The following is a 17809-nucleotide window of genomic DNA, read 5'->3' as shown; positions in this document are numbered from 1 at the left end:
CAGGAGTTATTAGATGGATGGTCCTTTGCTGGATCTTAAATCTTATCTACTTATCTATTAAATAGGTATTTTCACCTATTATGTGCCAGGCACTGTGGATAAAAAAGAGTAGATTAAAAACAGACTCTGCTACCAAGGAGCTTACATCCTATCACCCTTTGGAACATATATATGTTTGTTAAATGTCTGCTAGGTATACAGAAGGCATTGGTTCCTGCTAGAGGTAGGCTTTTGTTTTAATCTTTTTTAGAGGGATTGCATTATTGGCTTTTTTTCCTAAGTGATCCTCTAGTATCTTATATTATTACAGGCTCTTTGCTTTATGTAGAGCCTCTCACTTCTGATGTAGGGATATCTGGGGCAGTTATAGTCAGAAAAATTTATAATTGTAGTGCGTAGTGCTCCCATCTTAGTCTTTCTCTCTCTCTACTTTGCCAAGGAGAATAGTGCTAATCCATAGAACCTATGATCTCACTGCCATTGCTGTGTATTAAGTGTTGAGTAGTAGACTTTTGTGTGAATATGAGACATGATACTCTAAACTAACATTATACATTTTATTTTCAACTAGCTGCCACAACCTCCAGAAACGGAGAACTCGGTAGAGGTGTGTTGCTCACCTATATTTGTTATTCTGACAAATATGGGTGTTTCTAAATTGTCTTGATTGAGTGTCTTAATTGTTTTAGCAAAATCTATGTCTTTGTATTTTGTGAATTTGAGGGGAAATCTGTAGTTTAGTTGAAGGGGCCGGTGAATCCTGTAAATCCCATTGATCTCTCAGTGTAGAAATTGCCTCCTTGGCCAAAGAATCCCTTCTGTGTTGAAGGTGGGCATGTGACTTCTAGGACTTTAATCTAAAACTCTGTCTCTGGTGTGATGTGGCAGCGTCAAAATGTTTTAACCTGGAAATTGTTTTCCTCAGACGTGTTATGGAAATTCTCCCTTGTTTTAGGAGAATTTGGGGAGCATGCAGAGAAAAGTGCAGTTTCTAAGTGTATCAACAATGCAGCATAGAAATATCTTTAATGGAACCAGATGGACAGACAGACTAACCCCAGAGGATCTGTGTTTTCTATTCTTCCTAAATCGAAAGAAATGTATTGAATAAGGACTTAGGAGTCATTTAAGTACTTGAGGTCTTCAGGAAACATTTTTCTTTTCTTATTGGTAGATTTAAAACCATTTTCCAAATCTTCCAATAAAGCAACCAAGAAGTTTAAATTATTTACAACAAACTTACTAAAGATCTTGTAAAAAAGAAAAGAAAAAGTTAAAAGCATGAAGGTCCTTAGAGTTGAGGTCTTTAATGTTAACCAGTTATCTTTTTTTTTCTAATAAGAGAAAGCCCTGTTAATGAGAATGAGTTTTAATTAAATAACTGCACTTTGCTCATTTTGTCATATGTGGGTATGCACGTGTGTATGTATGCATGTGAGTGTGTATGTACAGCTTTATGCATGTATAATAGAATAATGCATGGACAAATCACCAAGGATCTGCTCCTCCCCTCCTTTTTCAATTTTTTATTTCAAATTACTATTAGATTATATGAGGAACCCATGTAGAAGTTCCCTTTGAACTTTGGCAAAGCCAACCAACCAGCCACATGGTCCCCTTATTTTCAAAAGGCTATCAGAGCAGGCCAAATTAGTTAAGCAAAATGAATGGGTGCTCCTTTTGATTTGGTGGTTTCTGGACCTTTTTTGCCTTGCTCTTGTCTTGGCTGAATGACTTGCTCTCCACGATTTTATTACTTATTGATGCTAAAGATAAAGTGTTTCTTTAGTATCATACTTAAAATGGCATTTCTGCATGCTCAGCAGGAGGTTGATCAAAGTCTACCACTGAGGCAACTGGAAGACCATAAAAGGGTATGTATATGGTCACAAATATTTGGAGCTAATTCTTGTAACATCTCTGTTAACCTTTCATTGTAATTTAAAATAAGTGTAAAAAATATTATTACATTTATCTGATGACAGTTAATGTCACTGAGGAAGATGAACTAGAAAATCAATCACCTTTGACTTAGCAGATCAGAAAACACTCTGAACAAATCCATTTCCCAAGGATGGCAAGAAGATGCTCGAATTTGCTATTCCTTTCTGTTGAGCTCTTCCAATGAGATGATTTGTTTTGGAGAAGTGACCCAAAGTGCACTGCCATGGAAAGAAATCAATTTGGAGGCAGTGGATCTGAATGCAAATTTTGGCTCTGATGCAGGTTACCTGTGTGACTCTGGGCTCATTCAGCCCTGGGTTCTTCAACTGTAAAATGAAGGAGTTGAACAGGAGGACTCTGAGATTTCTCCAAGCTCTAAATCTATCATCTTTTGGTTGTAATTAGTGTGGCCAAGACTATTCCCTTAGTAGAATGGCTCAAATGTCACTTATGTGGGATATGAGTTGGTGACTGTGGAGAATCTGGGTATGGTATTGGAGCGGGGAACCTCTGAGTTTCTCCTCCCCAGCCTGGACCCTTCACTTCTCCACCATCACCACCCACCTAGCCTAAAACCATCCTGATCATCAGAGGAGCAGGGGTGTGCTGTGTCCTCTGTTAGCAGTGGACATCCAGGAAGGGGTAGATGAATCTGATTCCTTTATCTCTAAAGAAGAGAAGAGGGAGTAAATCCCTGAGATAATGAGAATAAGTTGTAGCCATTCCCCTTTCAGCAGGAATAAGATCATAAGATCATGGAAGGAGAGCTGAAAGAATTCTCAGAGGCCTTCTAATCCAATCTCCAAGTAAACATTTAAATTGGGATTTGAACTCAGGTCCTTGGACCTCTAGCATCAGTGTGCTTCCCAGTATAACTCAGTGCAGCATCTCAAACATCAGTCACTTGTTCTCTCAGGAGTCTGAATTGTTTCATTGTTCAAGCTTTCCTTGTATTCACATCCTTTCCCACACTTTGCTTTTAAGTATTCCTGTGGCTTAGAAATTGGGTTCTGGTATTCATCCTTTCCTTCTTAGAATCAAGGATTTAGAGCTAGAAGGAACTTTAGAGAGAAACCATCTGGTCCAAACTCCCCATTTCAGAGATAAAAAAAATGAGACTAATGATGGCCCCCCAATCACATAGAAAGTTGGGGGCTGGGACAAAAGCTCCATCAGATCACAGCCTGACCCCTAGCAGTCCCATGGGTTGGAAAGTATCCCAAGGCCTTTTGTGGAATGGACAACATTGGGGGATTTTGGAGACAACTCTTTTACCTGAGGACCATTGACAGCTACATCGTGTAAGAGAACTTCTATTCCTGAGAACTCAAAGCCCTTTCCTTCCGCCTTTTCTTAGGAAAAGTTGAGCACAGGACCTAAGCATACTCCTATGTATGCTTAATGATATTCATTGACTAAGATTCCCATATAGGCCTATAGGCCCAAGAAGCAAAGTAATTATTTGCTGTTTGGGCTCGTATGGACTCCATTAATCCCGTAGGGCCATTTCTCTACCTGTAGATGACCCTTAACATTGGGCAGATGCCAGTTGAGTAGGGAAAAGTGGAGGAATCTCTGTTCTTGACTGATACATGACTACAACTGGAGGTTTTTCCTCATGACACCGATTCCTCCTTACCTCTTTTCTTCCTTGACACTTAATACAAATGAAACTGACTGTTGTCGAACTTTCTTTCCCCTAGGTAATGTGTGTTGTATTCCTCACTGCAGTGAAACATCTGATATTTGTTTGCATACTGTAGGTGTTAAACTGCTGGAAAATACTAGCATTATTTTTAAAGAAGTGTTTCACAGCCAACTGTTAAAGCTGAAGAAATGACGTTATTTGGGAAGTCATTTTTTTTTTCCTGCTCTGCCATCAGATGGCTCAGTCTAGTGTATTGTGAGCAGCTCAGGGCTGTTGAGTAATTCATGTCAAAACAATTATGAAGGCTCTTCCCCAAAGCATTTAAAGACCCCTCAAGGTAAACTGTTGATTGTGGAAACCAAAAACTCCAAAGAACCAGTGGCCCTCATTGGGCCTAAGTTCTCACAGTCAGAATTCACCTGATTTTGTGGGGGACAGAAGAGTGTGGGAGCTGCTTTTTATTGCTGTCACCTTTTAAGGAAAATTTTTGCAACTCGTTCCTTCCTTCATGTAGGCTCTGGGCCTTGTCCCTCGCCTCAACATCCCACTTGTACTCCCCCCCCTCCCCAGCAGATTGTGACAATTCAACTTTCACATTCAGCGCTGGAGAGGAAAAACAAAAAACCCACGGAGGAGCCAGAGAGCATTAATTAAAAAGAGCCCAGGAGAAAATAAAAGTTGTGGGGGAACATGTTTTCATAATGAGTGCATTTCACGTTATTCTCGTATAGGGGAAAAAAAAACATACCATTTGATGCGTCAGTTGCTATGGTAACTGCTAGCTAGGTTTTTCAGTAGAAGAGAAGGGAAAATGGTAATGTGAAATCCCACTATAACTTAAGTTTGGCATACAGGATGCATAAATGTTAAGTTGGCATTTAATGAGTACACATATTGAAAGATGGCATGTGCTCCCCACTTCCCTACCTTTTGCCTAATTTAAGCCTAATTGTATGATACATCATTCACCCACAAAACCGAGAGGAGCTGGAACCCAGGTCACTGTCACCTAGATATCAGAGAATGTAAAACTGGGAGAATATAAAGCTAGGAGATCATCCATTCCAACCCTCCTGTTTCTAAGGTAAGCTAAGTCCAGAATGATGTATCCAAAGTCACACAGCAACTAATTGCAGAGTAGGATTAGACCTAGTAATGCTTTGATTAAAGCAAAAAGACCAAAAAAACCCTTTCCTTTCTCTCTAATGCTCTGATTTACTACAAAGGTATGGTATAGTTACTCAATTTTAGCTATCTTTTTCGATAGTCATATACCTAATACGTTCTTGTTCATTCTCTCCTCTCTCTCTCTCTCTCTCTCTCTCTCTCTCTCTCTCTCTCTCTCTCTCTCTCTCTCTCTCTCCCTCCCTCCCTCCCTCCCTCCCTCCCTCCCTCTCTCTCTCTCTCTCTCTCTCTCTCTCTCTCTCTCTCTCTCTCTCTCTCTCTCTCTCTCTCTCTCTCTCTCTCTCTCTCTCTCCTCCCTCTTCCTCTCCCTCTCTCCCTTTCTCCCTCTCTCCCCTCCCCTTCTTCTTTTCTTCTTCCTTCTCTCTCTTCCACTCTTCTTTTCTTTTTCCTTCTCTCTCTTCCACTCTTTTTTTCTTCCTCTCTTCCACACTTCCTCCCTTCTTTTCTCCTTCCTTCTTTCTCTCCTTCCTCACTCATTCCCTCCTTCCTTCTCTCCTTCCCTTCCTCCCTTCTTCCTTCCCTCTCTCAAATTTCTCTTTCCTTCCTTCCCTCCTTCCCTCCCTCCCTCCCTTCCTTCCTTCCTTCCTTCTTTCTCTGTAATCTTCTTGTGTTGTTTATAGCTGGTTAATTTAAGAGGTTAGGAGGCAGTTGAGGGTGTTTAATGAGTTCCAGATCACGGATTCATTCCCCATGTGGACAAGTAAGCTTAGCTCTGTTCCATGGCCAAAGGCTGAATCCCTAACTTTGCCAGTCATCTCACAAATGAGCGTTATTAGGACCCACAGTTAGCCGCCAGGATGGATCCACACTGCCTCTCCCCACTTCTGTGAAAACAACTCGGGAAGCACGTTGTGTTGGAGGCATGTCTGCAGCCAGCTTTGTTCATAGAGAACAATGCACTTACTGCTTCCCGTTGCTCACAGCCCAGAGGAGTCTATTTCCTCTCAGCAGACTCTTGAAAGTTTTCTTTGAAGGAGGGGAGAGACTTAATTCCCTGAATTTGCTTTTCTTTAACAGTTAGATTCGTCAGACATTCAAGCTAAGCCTCTGCCTCCTTCTCCCTCTCCCAGCCTTACCAATCTGTGGAGTCTGGGCAGAACAGCAGACAATCAGGTTTCAGGTGAACCTTTCCCAAGAAGCCCCAAGGCTCAAAATTCTGGGCAGACAGGGCCACCCCCTTCTTTTCGCGGATATTTGCCTTTCTGTCTCCAGGCTTCTTCTCAGGGTTTGTTAACTTATCACTTGAAATTCTACTTAGTCATGTTACAGTTGCAGGTCTCTTCAGAAGAACTCTTGGGTTCTATTTCTGGCCCTGTTCTGTTTTCAGCACCTCTCCTGCCTTGCTAGACTTCTCACTTAACTCTCTTGATGATGTGTCAGAGGTAACTTCATGCCTTACTACTTCCTCGCCCTGAAATACTTCTGTGGAAAACACTGTAGCCTTCAGGTTGAGGGGGGGCCTGAGGAAGGCAAAGGGTGTTAGAAGACCCAGTGTTGTTGAAAGTATGATTCAAGGGTAGAGAAACCCACTTCTTGTCCCACTCTGGTTGATCAAAGCAATCATTCAAAAACTGTTTCTCGAGCCACTTACTGTGTGTACCCAGCACCACGCTGTAATGGGTCCAGGAGATGGATGAGACACAAACCTATCCTTATGGACTGAAATGTAGAAGGGAGATAAGATGCAGCCAATTTGAGTGCAAAATAAATTGCATTAGAGGTGAGAAAGAAAAAATGGCCTGTGAAAGTTTAAGGGATGGAAAAATCGTTACACATTCAGGCAGGAAGGCCTTTGGAGGTAGCCACAAGTGAGAGCTGGCTGAAGGTGGATACCAAGGGTGGATGAGCAGCCCTGAAAAGGATGTAGCAAGCCCTTCTTCACAGGGGGTAATCCCCTGAACATCCATATACTCCTACTAACAAATAAGGAAGGGATAAGGTAGAGAAATCTTAGAGAAAGTTGGATAAAAAGATTTTGACCTAAGGAGATAGATCAATGCAAGAAATAAAAAGTTAGATGTTAGCTACACAAAGACCTGATAAGAAATAAGAAGGAAGTAAATTTACAGTATAGGGGAGAAGAGAAGAGAATAGGGTCTAGGGCAGAACCCAAGGGTAGATCCATATTACACAGTATTGGATCGAATGAGAAGCCATCAAATGAGGCACAGTAATTATTTTTAAAAAATAATTAGGAGAACTTGGAAAATGTAAAATCTCCAGAATTAGTGAGGAAGAAAATATACAGAAACAGGTAACTGGCCCATTCAACAGATGTTTATTAGACATTGATAATATTTAAGACATTGTCTTTCCTGCTCAGTAAGGATGCCATGATGAAAAGGAGTCCATCCTTTGCCTCAAGGAGTATATTTTGTGGGGAGAAAGAGAATATGATTTTAAGCACAAATAATTATGGAATGTAGTAAACTGTGATTAGGTTAAAGAAGAGTCAGACAAAATACTTAGATAAATTTGAGGAAAAAGAGAACTTTTTTAACTTTGGAGATCAGGAAACTTCATAGAGAAAATGGTAATGTGGTTTGGAGCTTGAAGTAAAGGAAAGATTTCCAGGATACAGTTCTTCAGGTGAGAGAAGATAAGAATCCAAGCAGATGGTTACGTTGGGAATGGAGGGAAGGGAGGTAGAGTTCTACCCCCCAAGAAGTAGAAACCACCAGTAACTTGTTAGATTAATGGGGACAGGGAAAGGTCAAAAAGGATGTCAGAATTAGAATTCTAGGTGACCAGAAGGGTGTTCATACTTTTATAGAAGCATGGGAGTTAGTTAGGATGAGGGACATGTTTAGAAGTCAGCCTTGTCAAATGCTGCTGAGAATCAACTCAATTCAGTAGACATTTACAAAATGCTTCATATATACCCAGTTCAAAGAAAGGAAGGCTGAAAAAAGAATTGTTGTGTTGGTATTGACTGTGAACATTATATAGTGGTGAACTTTTAGAAAATTCTCACAGAGCATCAAGGATATTAGCCACTTTGCAAGGGCTTAAAGAACATCTAGAAGTCATGAAGTTGTGTCTTTCAGGTGCTGATGTGTTTTTAAAGAACTCCAGCAGCCAGGGAGAGGGAAAAGATGGAATAGGGAGTAGCAGCTGGATAGGATAAAGATCAGTCTTTATTGGGATTGGGTACACACAAGTCGTTGCAAAAGAACCAATGGAGACGAAATGATTAGGAGAAGGGAAGTTTCAAGTTATAGGTCATCAGTAGAATAGTTGGACAAACATCTTCCCTTCCCAAACGGGGTGATGTTGCCGATGTATTTGGAGAGGTTGGCTGGGAGGATCTGGAGAGGCCACTGACTGTCTTCTCAGTGAAATTGGGGGCTACCTCATCAGTTGTAAGTTCAATGGAAACCATTGGCAGCTGGAGGAAAAATAGAGAAATAGGGAAAGCAGAATAGGGAGTCAGTAAATTTAAAGTGGAAGGGTTAGCCAACAGCAATAGGCAGCCCAGGAATAGTGACTAGAGAGATGAGCTCTCTCTACTAAACTAGGAATATAGGCAAGAGTTATGTTCCATGATTGGAATATCTTTGGTAGTTTTACATCCAAGAATTTCATTATTATTGTCATTTTTGTTTGTAATTCCCCAGTGTTTGAAAAGGAAAGATGGTTGTAAGGAAGACTTAGTGTCCTCTTTCTAATGTGAACCCCTATTTTTGAATAATCTGATTTTTTGTTAACACATTGAAAATATCCCCTTTGGCTAAAGCAATATTTCTACTTGTTCCATGAAAACTCATTTGTTGCATTTTGGACCTATCTAAACATCAACACATTCTATAAGCAGTTCCCTGAAAAGACTTTAAGATACAGAACAGTTGTCAATCTACCTTGGTAGAGAGAGTTTCCTCACTCCTCCCCTAAAACAGTGAAATCAGAGCTTCAATTCACCACCACCCCCCCCAAAAAAATATCACATGAACATCTTTAAAAATAGGACTTTTTTTTCCTAGTTACCTTTACTTGGAATTCTAAAACAAGAACAGCGTTACAATGCCGGTGGCCCAATAAGTTGGGTTCAGTCTTTTTGGAGAGAAATCGTGCAATACATAACAAGCTATAAAATTGTTCATACCCTTTGCTCTGGTATTTCCACTTTGTGGAATATGTTCCAGGGAAATAATACACAGGAGAGAATAATTTGTACCATGATGTTCACAGCACTATTTATAATAGTGTGAAATTGGAGACAGCCTGAAGGCCCACAACAGTAGGAGAATGGCTAAATAAAATATGGTAGGTTGATGTGACGGGATCCTCCTAAACCATGACGAATGACTCAGGTGTGGTCTGTACTGAGGATGTGTGTTGATATTGACACTTCGGGGTGCCATTACATATGTTAATATGAAATATCTCTGTATGCAAGTAAAATTAGGAGAGAATTTAGAATAATGTCAATTATCCAATTTTTATTAATCTTTAAAAGTCACTTAAGTACATTAAGAATGATGATATTCTACATGTATGTAAATCAGCCTTTTAATTTTAGTCTTTGCATTTTGTACTTTTTGACAAAAGTATGAGGAAGAGAAAATATCCAAAGTTGCTGCTTAAGTTATATGGTCTTGTCACTCGGAAAATATTGAACAAGTTAACCTGAAAGTTTGTGAGTGCTCCTGATATGTTTTCCCCTAGTAAAACTAGGCCAATTATGACTGAGTACCCCTGTGTCTTTTGAATATTAGTTGCTCAGTTATGCATTAAATTCAGGACCTGATTTCATTATCCTGTTTGAATTAAGGGTGAGGCACTCAGGCAAATTTTGGTCAACCGTTACTATGGAAACATCAGACCTGCAGGAAGAAGAGAGAGCCTTACGAGCTTTGGCAATGGCCCGCTATCTCCAGGAGGACCTAGCAAAGCTGGGGGAGGAGGTAGGCTGTGCGGTAGGCTAATTAGTGCTATGTGTGACTCTGGATTGCCATGTTAAATCTGCATGTTTCTGCATAACAGATTGAATATTTAACAGGTGAATTTGGGCTGTGTGGAGATGTGGGGAAGGGTTGGGTTTTTTTGTTGTTGTTGTCTTTTTTTTTAAAACAGCTCATTATTTCCTTAGCATACATCCTGTCAGGGGGGAAAAAATTCCTGTAAATATTTTCATGCAAAAGAAAGTCCTATTTTCTTCTCTAGTGGAATTAGAAAATTCAAAAGTTCAACAAACATTTATTAATGTTTACTTCTTTTACTTAACTGGATTACATTCTTTTCCCATGGCATTTGAATAATCTGGTCAATTTGACTTGATTACATTCCCAGTATCCAACAAGAAGCTTTGCTGTTAACCAGAAGAGTTATGAAAAAATATCACGGGAGTATACAACATTCGGGCCTGTACACACACCCGTGCTTGCCTTAAGAAGAGATAATTTTAAATTATTTTGTGATGGCCTTGAGCTATTAGTCATTTTTGACTCACAGATAATCACAGATTTGGGAACTGTCCCTGACCTCAGAAATCACTCATTCTCCAAACATTTATTAAGCTGACTCATGTACCATACACAGTAATAGACACTGGGGATATAACAACAAAAATGGAACAGTTCCTGTCCTCAAAGAGCTTATATTCTATTCTATTGAGGGAAACAATCTGTGTGTATATATACACACATATATTAGTAAATATATAAAGTTATATCAAAATTATTTGTATATCATATATAATATGTAAAATTAAATATATATATATATGAATTAATTACAATCATCTAGTCTAATCTGCCCATTTTACAAATGAAGAAACTGAGTCCTGGAGAAGGAAAATTATTTGTTCCTTTGAGATGATGAAATAGCTTATAAAGTGCTTAAAGATTTGCAGAGCATCACACATATGTCATCTCACTTAATCCTCCCAGTTGGCATTAGTATTATCCTCTTTTTACAGATGGGGAAATTATGAGAGAATAAATGATTGCTCAGAGTAATATTTGCCGATTTCCAAGCTGTAAATGTTCACACTGAAAATTTAACAATCTATTCTGTCCAGTTGGTGCGAGCTAGCTCCAGGACACTCCTGATGAAAATGGTTGACAGGTAAATGCCAGTATAAGATATGCTTTGTCACCTGGAACAGGAGGTTCTAGTTTGGGAGTCAGAACAAGTGAGTTTAAATCTAATTTCACTACTTAATGCTGGTAGCTTTGGGGAAGGTACTTTTCTCCAAGTCTCTGTTTTCTCATCTGTAAAAAAAAGAATCTCTACTAGATGATCTCTAATGTTCCCTTCTGCCACAACACTTCTAGTTTTTTTGGCTGGGTCAGCAAATACCCCAAATATTAAGAAATTTGATTTTGTGTTGAATGGACTTGGGCATTGGTCTGGAGTCTCAATCTCCTCATTGTGCTTCCTTCACCTTTGTAGGGGGAAGTTCAGGATCTAGTACCATGAGCCGAGGTGAAATGAGTTTGGCAGATGTTCAGTGCCATTTGGACAAAGAAGGAGCATCCAATCTCGTCATCGACCTGATCATGAATGCGTCCAGTGACCGAGTTTTTCATGAAAGTATTCTGCTTGCCATTGCACTCCTGGAAGGCGGCAATACCACCATACAGGTAGGGAAGGCACTTGGTAGGGGACTGATTAAGTACAGGGGCAATAAGTGCCATTGATTTCCCATGTCATGGAGCCATCAATATAAACTCTGCTTAAACAACAGATATGTCGTTCTGAAGTTGCAATGTGGTTATTATAGCTGCTTATTTTGGGTATAATCCTTAAATAACACAATTTGTTTCAGGCCAGTTTGTGTGCCACAGTCTACATGGCACCTACCTTTCTGCTATTATTTCACACCCTCCTCTTTCGTGTGTGCTACTCTCCTGTAATTCATACTTCTATATCAGAATTTCCTCTGAAACAAAATTTAGAAAATAAATGATAATTCGGATTTGAAAATGAAATTTGTTCTAAAAGAGGATGTCCCTAGCATTCAGATGAACTCATCACAAGTGACCAAAAAAAGTCAGGAATGTCTTGTGTGACTTAGATTTCTTTTTTCCTTCATTTAAAAATACATACACATACACCAGATTAGCTTCATTTCCTGAGGTTGTTACTTAAATTAATTCAAATGCCTTTACTTTCAGAGTTCTATGAAACTCTCCCAATTTGTACTCATTGGGGATTTAAGTCAACACATTTAATGCTTACTGTGTGCAAAGTCTTGTGCTAGATGCCTGGGCTGCAAAGGCCAAAATTAAATCAAGGAGCCCAGGAAATATATGTTCTGCTGAGGAGAACATGTGTAGTGCATGCACACACACATATGTATATACACCCATACATGTGGCATAATAGAAGGAAAATCCAGGCGAAAAAGAGAGAACTGGGATATGTGGAAGTATCAGGGAAACAGACTGAATAGCATCGAATTTGTACCTTGGTGGAACTCTTACAAGGAAGGGAGAAATTGTTAAAGGGGCAGATGCGAGAGGGAGGATGAGTCTCCCAGAAAGGATGGCTGGACAAAATTTGGGATTCTCAAATCATTTTTAGAGAAGAGGTAACTGAATGTAAGGGACTGGATGAACTTGTCTAGAGAAAAAATAGGAGAAGGCAGAAAATGGAGCTTTCTGGGGTAACCTCCTTATGGACAAGAGAAAGGAAGAAAAGAAGAGGAAATGAAAATGAAAGGAGGGCTGTCAGATAATTAGGAGATGATTCATCCTGGAGGGATGGAAAGAAGAGCCAAGAGGAGCTGGTCAGCACTGTCATGTGGTGGAGAGGGGACAAGGAAGGTAAATACTCAAGAAAGGGAACTGGATTTAGCTATTTAGCTAAACTTTAAGCCTTTGAGAAAATCATTTCAGAATACTGACGGGGATGAAGCTAGATTTTAGGAGGATGATTATTAATTGGAGACAATGACTACAGTTTTCTCTTTCTATAAATTTAATAGTAATGAATGTGTAAAAAAGTTATACATAACAAAAGTAACAAATAAAAATATATTTTTATAAATATAAATAAATTTAAAATAAAAAATATATATATTTTAAAAAGAAATTGAGTAGATAAAGGATGATAACTTGAGGGGGAAGTGGGGCTTAAAAGAATTCTGTGACTCAGAGAGAGTTTTAGTTTTGGAATCATGAAGACCCAAATCCAAATACTAGCTATGTGACCCTGAGCAAATATTTAACCTTTTTTCAACCTCAGTTCCACATCTGTAAAATGGGGATGATAATTAATCGTATTAATAATAATTATCAAATTATTATAACTAAGATTTATATTGCCCTTTAAAATTTGCAAAGTGCCATACTTATGTTATCTCAATTGATCTTCACAATTATCCCCATTTTACAGATAAAGAAATTAAAGCTAACAGAGAAGCCTGAGATTTGAACTTTAGTCTTCCTCCAAATCTAACTCTTTATCTACTATGACATTTAGTTTTCTCTAAAAACCTGTACATAGCATTTTGTAAATCATAAAGCACTATATAAATGCTAGCATTTTAAGTTTAGGAGAGACCTGAACATATTTGTATACAGATATTGTAGTTGTTATTCGTACTTCTTTGTCCGAGACCAATTATATCCCTAGGATGAGGTCTTGACTTGCTGGTGAATTGGATTTAAGTGATCAGAACTGCACAAAGTTCTCTTGCCTCCAGTCATTGATGTCCAGTGGCAAGAGATTAGTGAAGACAGTAGAGGGATTAAAGATGAGGAGAGGAAGAAATGATTAATGGGGCAAGTGCCAGGTGAGATGGGAAGAAATAGGATTAAAAACACAAATAAAAGCGGACTCCTGCATCCTTTGAGACCAAAGGGAAAAAAATGAATGGGTGGGTAAGGGCAAGGAATTATTGGGGTGTGGAGGAGATAGCCTCAATCTTTTCAGGAAAGTAGAAACCTGCAGGGGTTGAGGTGATGGCAGGACATGCAGTCCTTGTCTTTGGCACCCTGGGGGAGGAGAAGAAAAGAGGAGGATGGCCGAGGGAATTTGAAGGGAATTATTGGGGGAAAGAGTGATCCAGAGTCAACCAAAGAGAAATAAAAGGAGTTTGATGTGACCTGAGTCAGTGTGTTTTCCTGACTTCCCAGCTGTGCTCAGGAATAAAAATGGAGGAGATGGCTGGTGGGGATTGCCAGAGTGGGGACTGCTGAAGGGTGTGGGTTCAAGAATGAGGATGGCTAACTAGCGGCCAGAAGATGAGGGAATAAAGTAAAGGCAAACCGTGGCTAATGGCCTAAGAGAACACTGAGGAACGGAGGGAGCTGAGGTTACTTGGTAGCTGACTTCTGGGCCAACAAGATATTTCACAGTAGAGGTCCCTAGGCAACATGTTTTAATGAAGAGTTGTGTAAATGTGAGTTCTAATTAGTATGTCAATTATTTGCATATAAATGGCACTTTATTTTCAAGTGTTTTGAATACTACCACCTCCCCACAATCTTGTCTCCACTATTAATTTTAGTATATCTATAAAGGGAAGCTTGACTTAGAAGGGAACCTATTCTAAAGCCCTGTTCTTATTACAAATTCCTAAGTGCAGCGTGTGAATTAACAAGCTTTGCTGGAGTTTGCCACTTTGGAAGGACATTTCCCCACCCTTCAAAGTTAGGCAGTGGAGTTTAAAAAAAAAAAAAAAGAAAGAAAGAAAAAGAAAAAAATCTCATTATTGAAGAACTCCCAAATTGGATGGGAGACTGAGAATGATAATGAAGAACTAAGGATGATGTTGGTGGTGTTTGTTGTAAGAAGGCTGGATTTGGAGTCAGAGTACCTGGATTTCAGTCCCTGATCCCTTATTCTCTGTGTGGACTTGTCTGTTTGCTTTTAAATGTCTCTGAAATGAGGAGATTGAATCCTAAGGTCCCTTCCAGATTGAAGTTTTAATTCTATGAAAAGCACGTTCATATTGCCACAGCACATCACGAATGCGACTAGAAGGTAGCCTTTACAAAAGAATAACTAGCTCGATGTGTGATGTTTGGTCATCATCAGTCCGTATTAAAAAGTATCACATGGCTGTGATGTTCAAGAAGCCTGGAGTCATGTGTTACATGGAGCACTTGGAGGATACGGACTATTTCATGACTAATGAGCCACGTGATTTCACTCTGGGTACATTAGGCACTGTACAAAGAAGGATCTGGAGTATGTTTTCTCACAGTTGGTTGGTAATCATGTGGCACACCGAGGCTGGTTTTTCCCTCAAGTTTTTTATCATTTCAAGTAATTATGAATATTAGCTTCATGTTTTCACACATTTCTTACTCATATCCACATGCTTGGGTTTCGCACAAAATGCCAGGCTTGATTTACATCAATTATTATTCTTAGAGAAGGTGAAAGTATTCTGTTTTGTAGGCCAGGCTCTCATGAGTGAGCTTGAAATAAACTTCAGGGCATGTTGTTGGTTCACCAGATGGGTAGAGGTGCAGACATCTCTGAGGGGGTTTTGATACCCTGAAGTTGTACCATTAGCACTTGGATTTCCCTTCCCAGGCTCCTTGCTGTCCCTAAGATGGAACAGGATCTGTCCTCAGCCTGATACTTCTACCTTAATCTGGCTTCAGCCCACCTCCCTATTTCTCCCTTATGCACTCTATCTTTCTGGGGGTAAACTGAACTACCGGTGTTCCCCAAACTTGCCTGTCCCCTCACTTTGTTCCCTAACACTGGAATGGCCTTTCTTCTAACATTCTTCCTTCTAAAAGTCTTCCTGTCAGTTCAGTTCAGCTGGCAATTATTTAGCACTACACAAGGCCCAGAGTTATAAAGCTAAAATAAAAAATTAAATTAAAAAGGCCCTCAAAGAGCTTACACTCTGCTGGGGAGAAACTGGTACGCTTTACTTAGTAATTGTATTTACTATGTAAAGTAAACAAGTTTAGGCAGAACACTGATACCTAGAGAGAGTCAGGAAGCCATATTGGATTGTTGTAGGAAGGGATACTTGAGCTGATCCTTGAGAAAAGCTAGGATTTTTAAGAGGTTGAGAATGAGTGAGAGCATTTTAGAAATAGGGACAGTCTTTGCAAAGGCATGAAGGGAAGAGAGAGAATCGTATGTCCAAGAAAGAGCAAGAAGCTAGAACATGTGAGTGGGGAATGATGTAGACTCAGACTAGAAAAAGAAACTGGAGCCAAAATGACAAAGGACTTTTTATTTTATTTTTAGCTGCTTATTAGTGTATTTTATTTCTTTATTTTTAATACACATTTCTTTACGAATCATGTTGGGAGAGAAAAATTAGAACAAAAGAGAAAAACCACTGGAGAGGGGAAAAAAATTATAAAAAAGAAGTAAGCATATCATGTGTTGATTTACATTCAATCTCCATAGTTCTTTTTTGGGATGCCGTTTCTATCCAAAGTTTATTGGGATTGCCTTGGATCATTGAACTTCTGAGAAGAATGAAGGCTTTCACAGTAGATCATCCCACATTCTTGCTGATACCGTATACAATGTAATCCTGGTTCTGCTCGTTCTGCTCATCATCAGTTTGTGTAAATCTTGCCAGGCCTTTCTAAAATCAGCTTGCTCATCAGAACAATAATATTCCATTACCTATCTTCATTTACCACAACTTATTCAGCCGTTCCCCAATTGATGAGTATCTACTTATTTTCCAATTCTTTGCTACCACAAAAATTGCTGCTACAAACATTTTTGCACATGTGGGTTCTTACAAAGGACTTTTAAAAAGCAAACTGAAGAGCTGAATGTCTCTTCAACGTCTTGAGAAAGGAGGTGACTGGGAGTGGGACAATGAAATAATCTCTCCAACGATTACTGTTACTTTAGTAACTGTAGATATGTGACAGGTTGTCTAGTTTGGAGACTTCTAGAAGGCTTTTTTAAAACTTTGTATCTCCAAAAATATCTGGCATTCTATAATGTTCCTGAAAAGCAAGATTGCCTTTTTGCTTCCTCATTTTGTACCCCCCCCCACTCACACAATACACTGGTGCTTAATAAATGCTCAGACTTGTGCTTTGGGAATATCAGTATGGTCTCATAAATGAGAGAGGGAAGAGACAGGAGTTGGAGAGATCAATTGAAGGCTTTTGCAGTTGTGCAAGTGAGAGGAGATGATGGTCTGAACGAAGGAGACAGCCGCATGAATGGTTGGGAGGGGATCCACAGGAAGGATGCTTTTGGAGGTAGAGTCTATTAGATTTGGGAGGTGTGGATGAGTGAAGGCAGGGATAACTCCAGGCTTATGAATATGGGTTATTCCAAGGAGAGTGGCACTTTGGAAAGAAATAGGGCAGTTCTGAAGAGGAACTTTGAGGAAAAGGCAATGAGTTCTGATTGGAGATACTGAGTTTGAGATGCCTTTAGCTCGCATGCATAGAGAGAAATTGTAGATTAGTGGTTATGGGGTACTGGAATTCAGGAGAGAGATTAGGTTCACTCTATAGGATCTTTGAATACTAGTGGTATAGCAAGAAAGAGGAAAGGAGGGGGGAAGAGGGGACATGATGTGGATCCCTTTGCTGAACAGGAATGGTCTCACAGATTGGAGAAGAACAGGAAGCACCAAGTCAGCAGGAGAGCTTTCTGGGATTAACCGGATTTCCTCACTGTAAAGAGGAGAACTCCATATGTGAGTTGCCACTTGACTTGGATTAAAAGCCACAATTGTGACAATTGGTGTGGACTTTAGTTCAGAAATTCATTCAGAAGAATGAAGAAGAGTAACTCACTACCCATCATCTCTTCCCCATCGCCCTGACACACATTACTGCAACAGGAAAGGAGATCTGCTTGTGGCCATGTGGGATTTCATGGAGTTACAAGTTGCTTATATAATAAATGGTAGGGGGACACTATTTCAAAGTCCAATTCTTTTTGTCCAGCAAAACAACTGTTTGGACATGTATACATATATTGTATTTAATTTGTACTTTAACATATTTAACATGGATTGGTCAACCTGCCATCTGGGGGGGAGGGGAAGGAGGGGAAAAATTAGAACAAAAAGTTTGGCAATTGTCAATGTTATAAAATTACCCATGCATCTATCTGGTAAATAAAAAC

The 17809-nt window shown here is 39.5% G+C and overlaps 1 protein-coding gene across 12 annotated transcripts in view; it reads left to right on the top strand.

Moving 5' to 3' along the window:
* Window positions 1–17809, top strand: part of ITPR1 (inositol 1,4,5-trisphosphate receptor type 1) — a 387688-nt gene that overhangs the window by 237980 nt on the left and 131899 nt on the right. For 4 of the 12 annotated variants that reach the window (XM_074284052.1, XM_074284051.1, XM_074284047.1 and 1 more), the window contains 2 exons: window positions 9549–9681; window positions 11171–11361. In XM_074284052.1, coding sequence (XP_074140153.1) covers window positions 9549–9681; window positions 11171–11361 — 324 coding nt within the window. Of the gene's footprint in view, window positions 1–571; window positions 608–1823; window positions 1875–9548; window positions 9682–11170; window positions 11362–17809 lie in introns of all 12 variants that reach the window. The other 8 variants (XM_074284050.1, XM_074284049.1, XM_074284041.1 and 5 more) reach the window with 4 other exon arrangements.

Source organism: Sminthopsis crassicaudata, chromosome 1 (assembly GCF_048593235.1).
Source record: "Sminthopsis crassicaudata isolate SCR6 chromosome 1, ASM4859323v1, whole genome shotgun sequence".
Lineage (NCBI taxonomy): Eukaryota > Metazoa > Chordata > Mammalia > Dasyuromorphia > Dasyuridae > Sminthopsis > Sminthopsis crassicaudata.
This window is presented reverse-complemented; position numbering and strand designations above follow the sequence as displayed.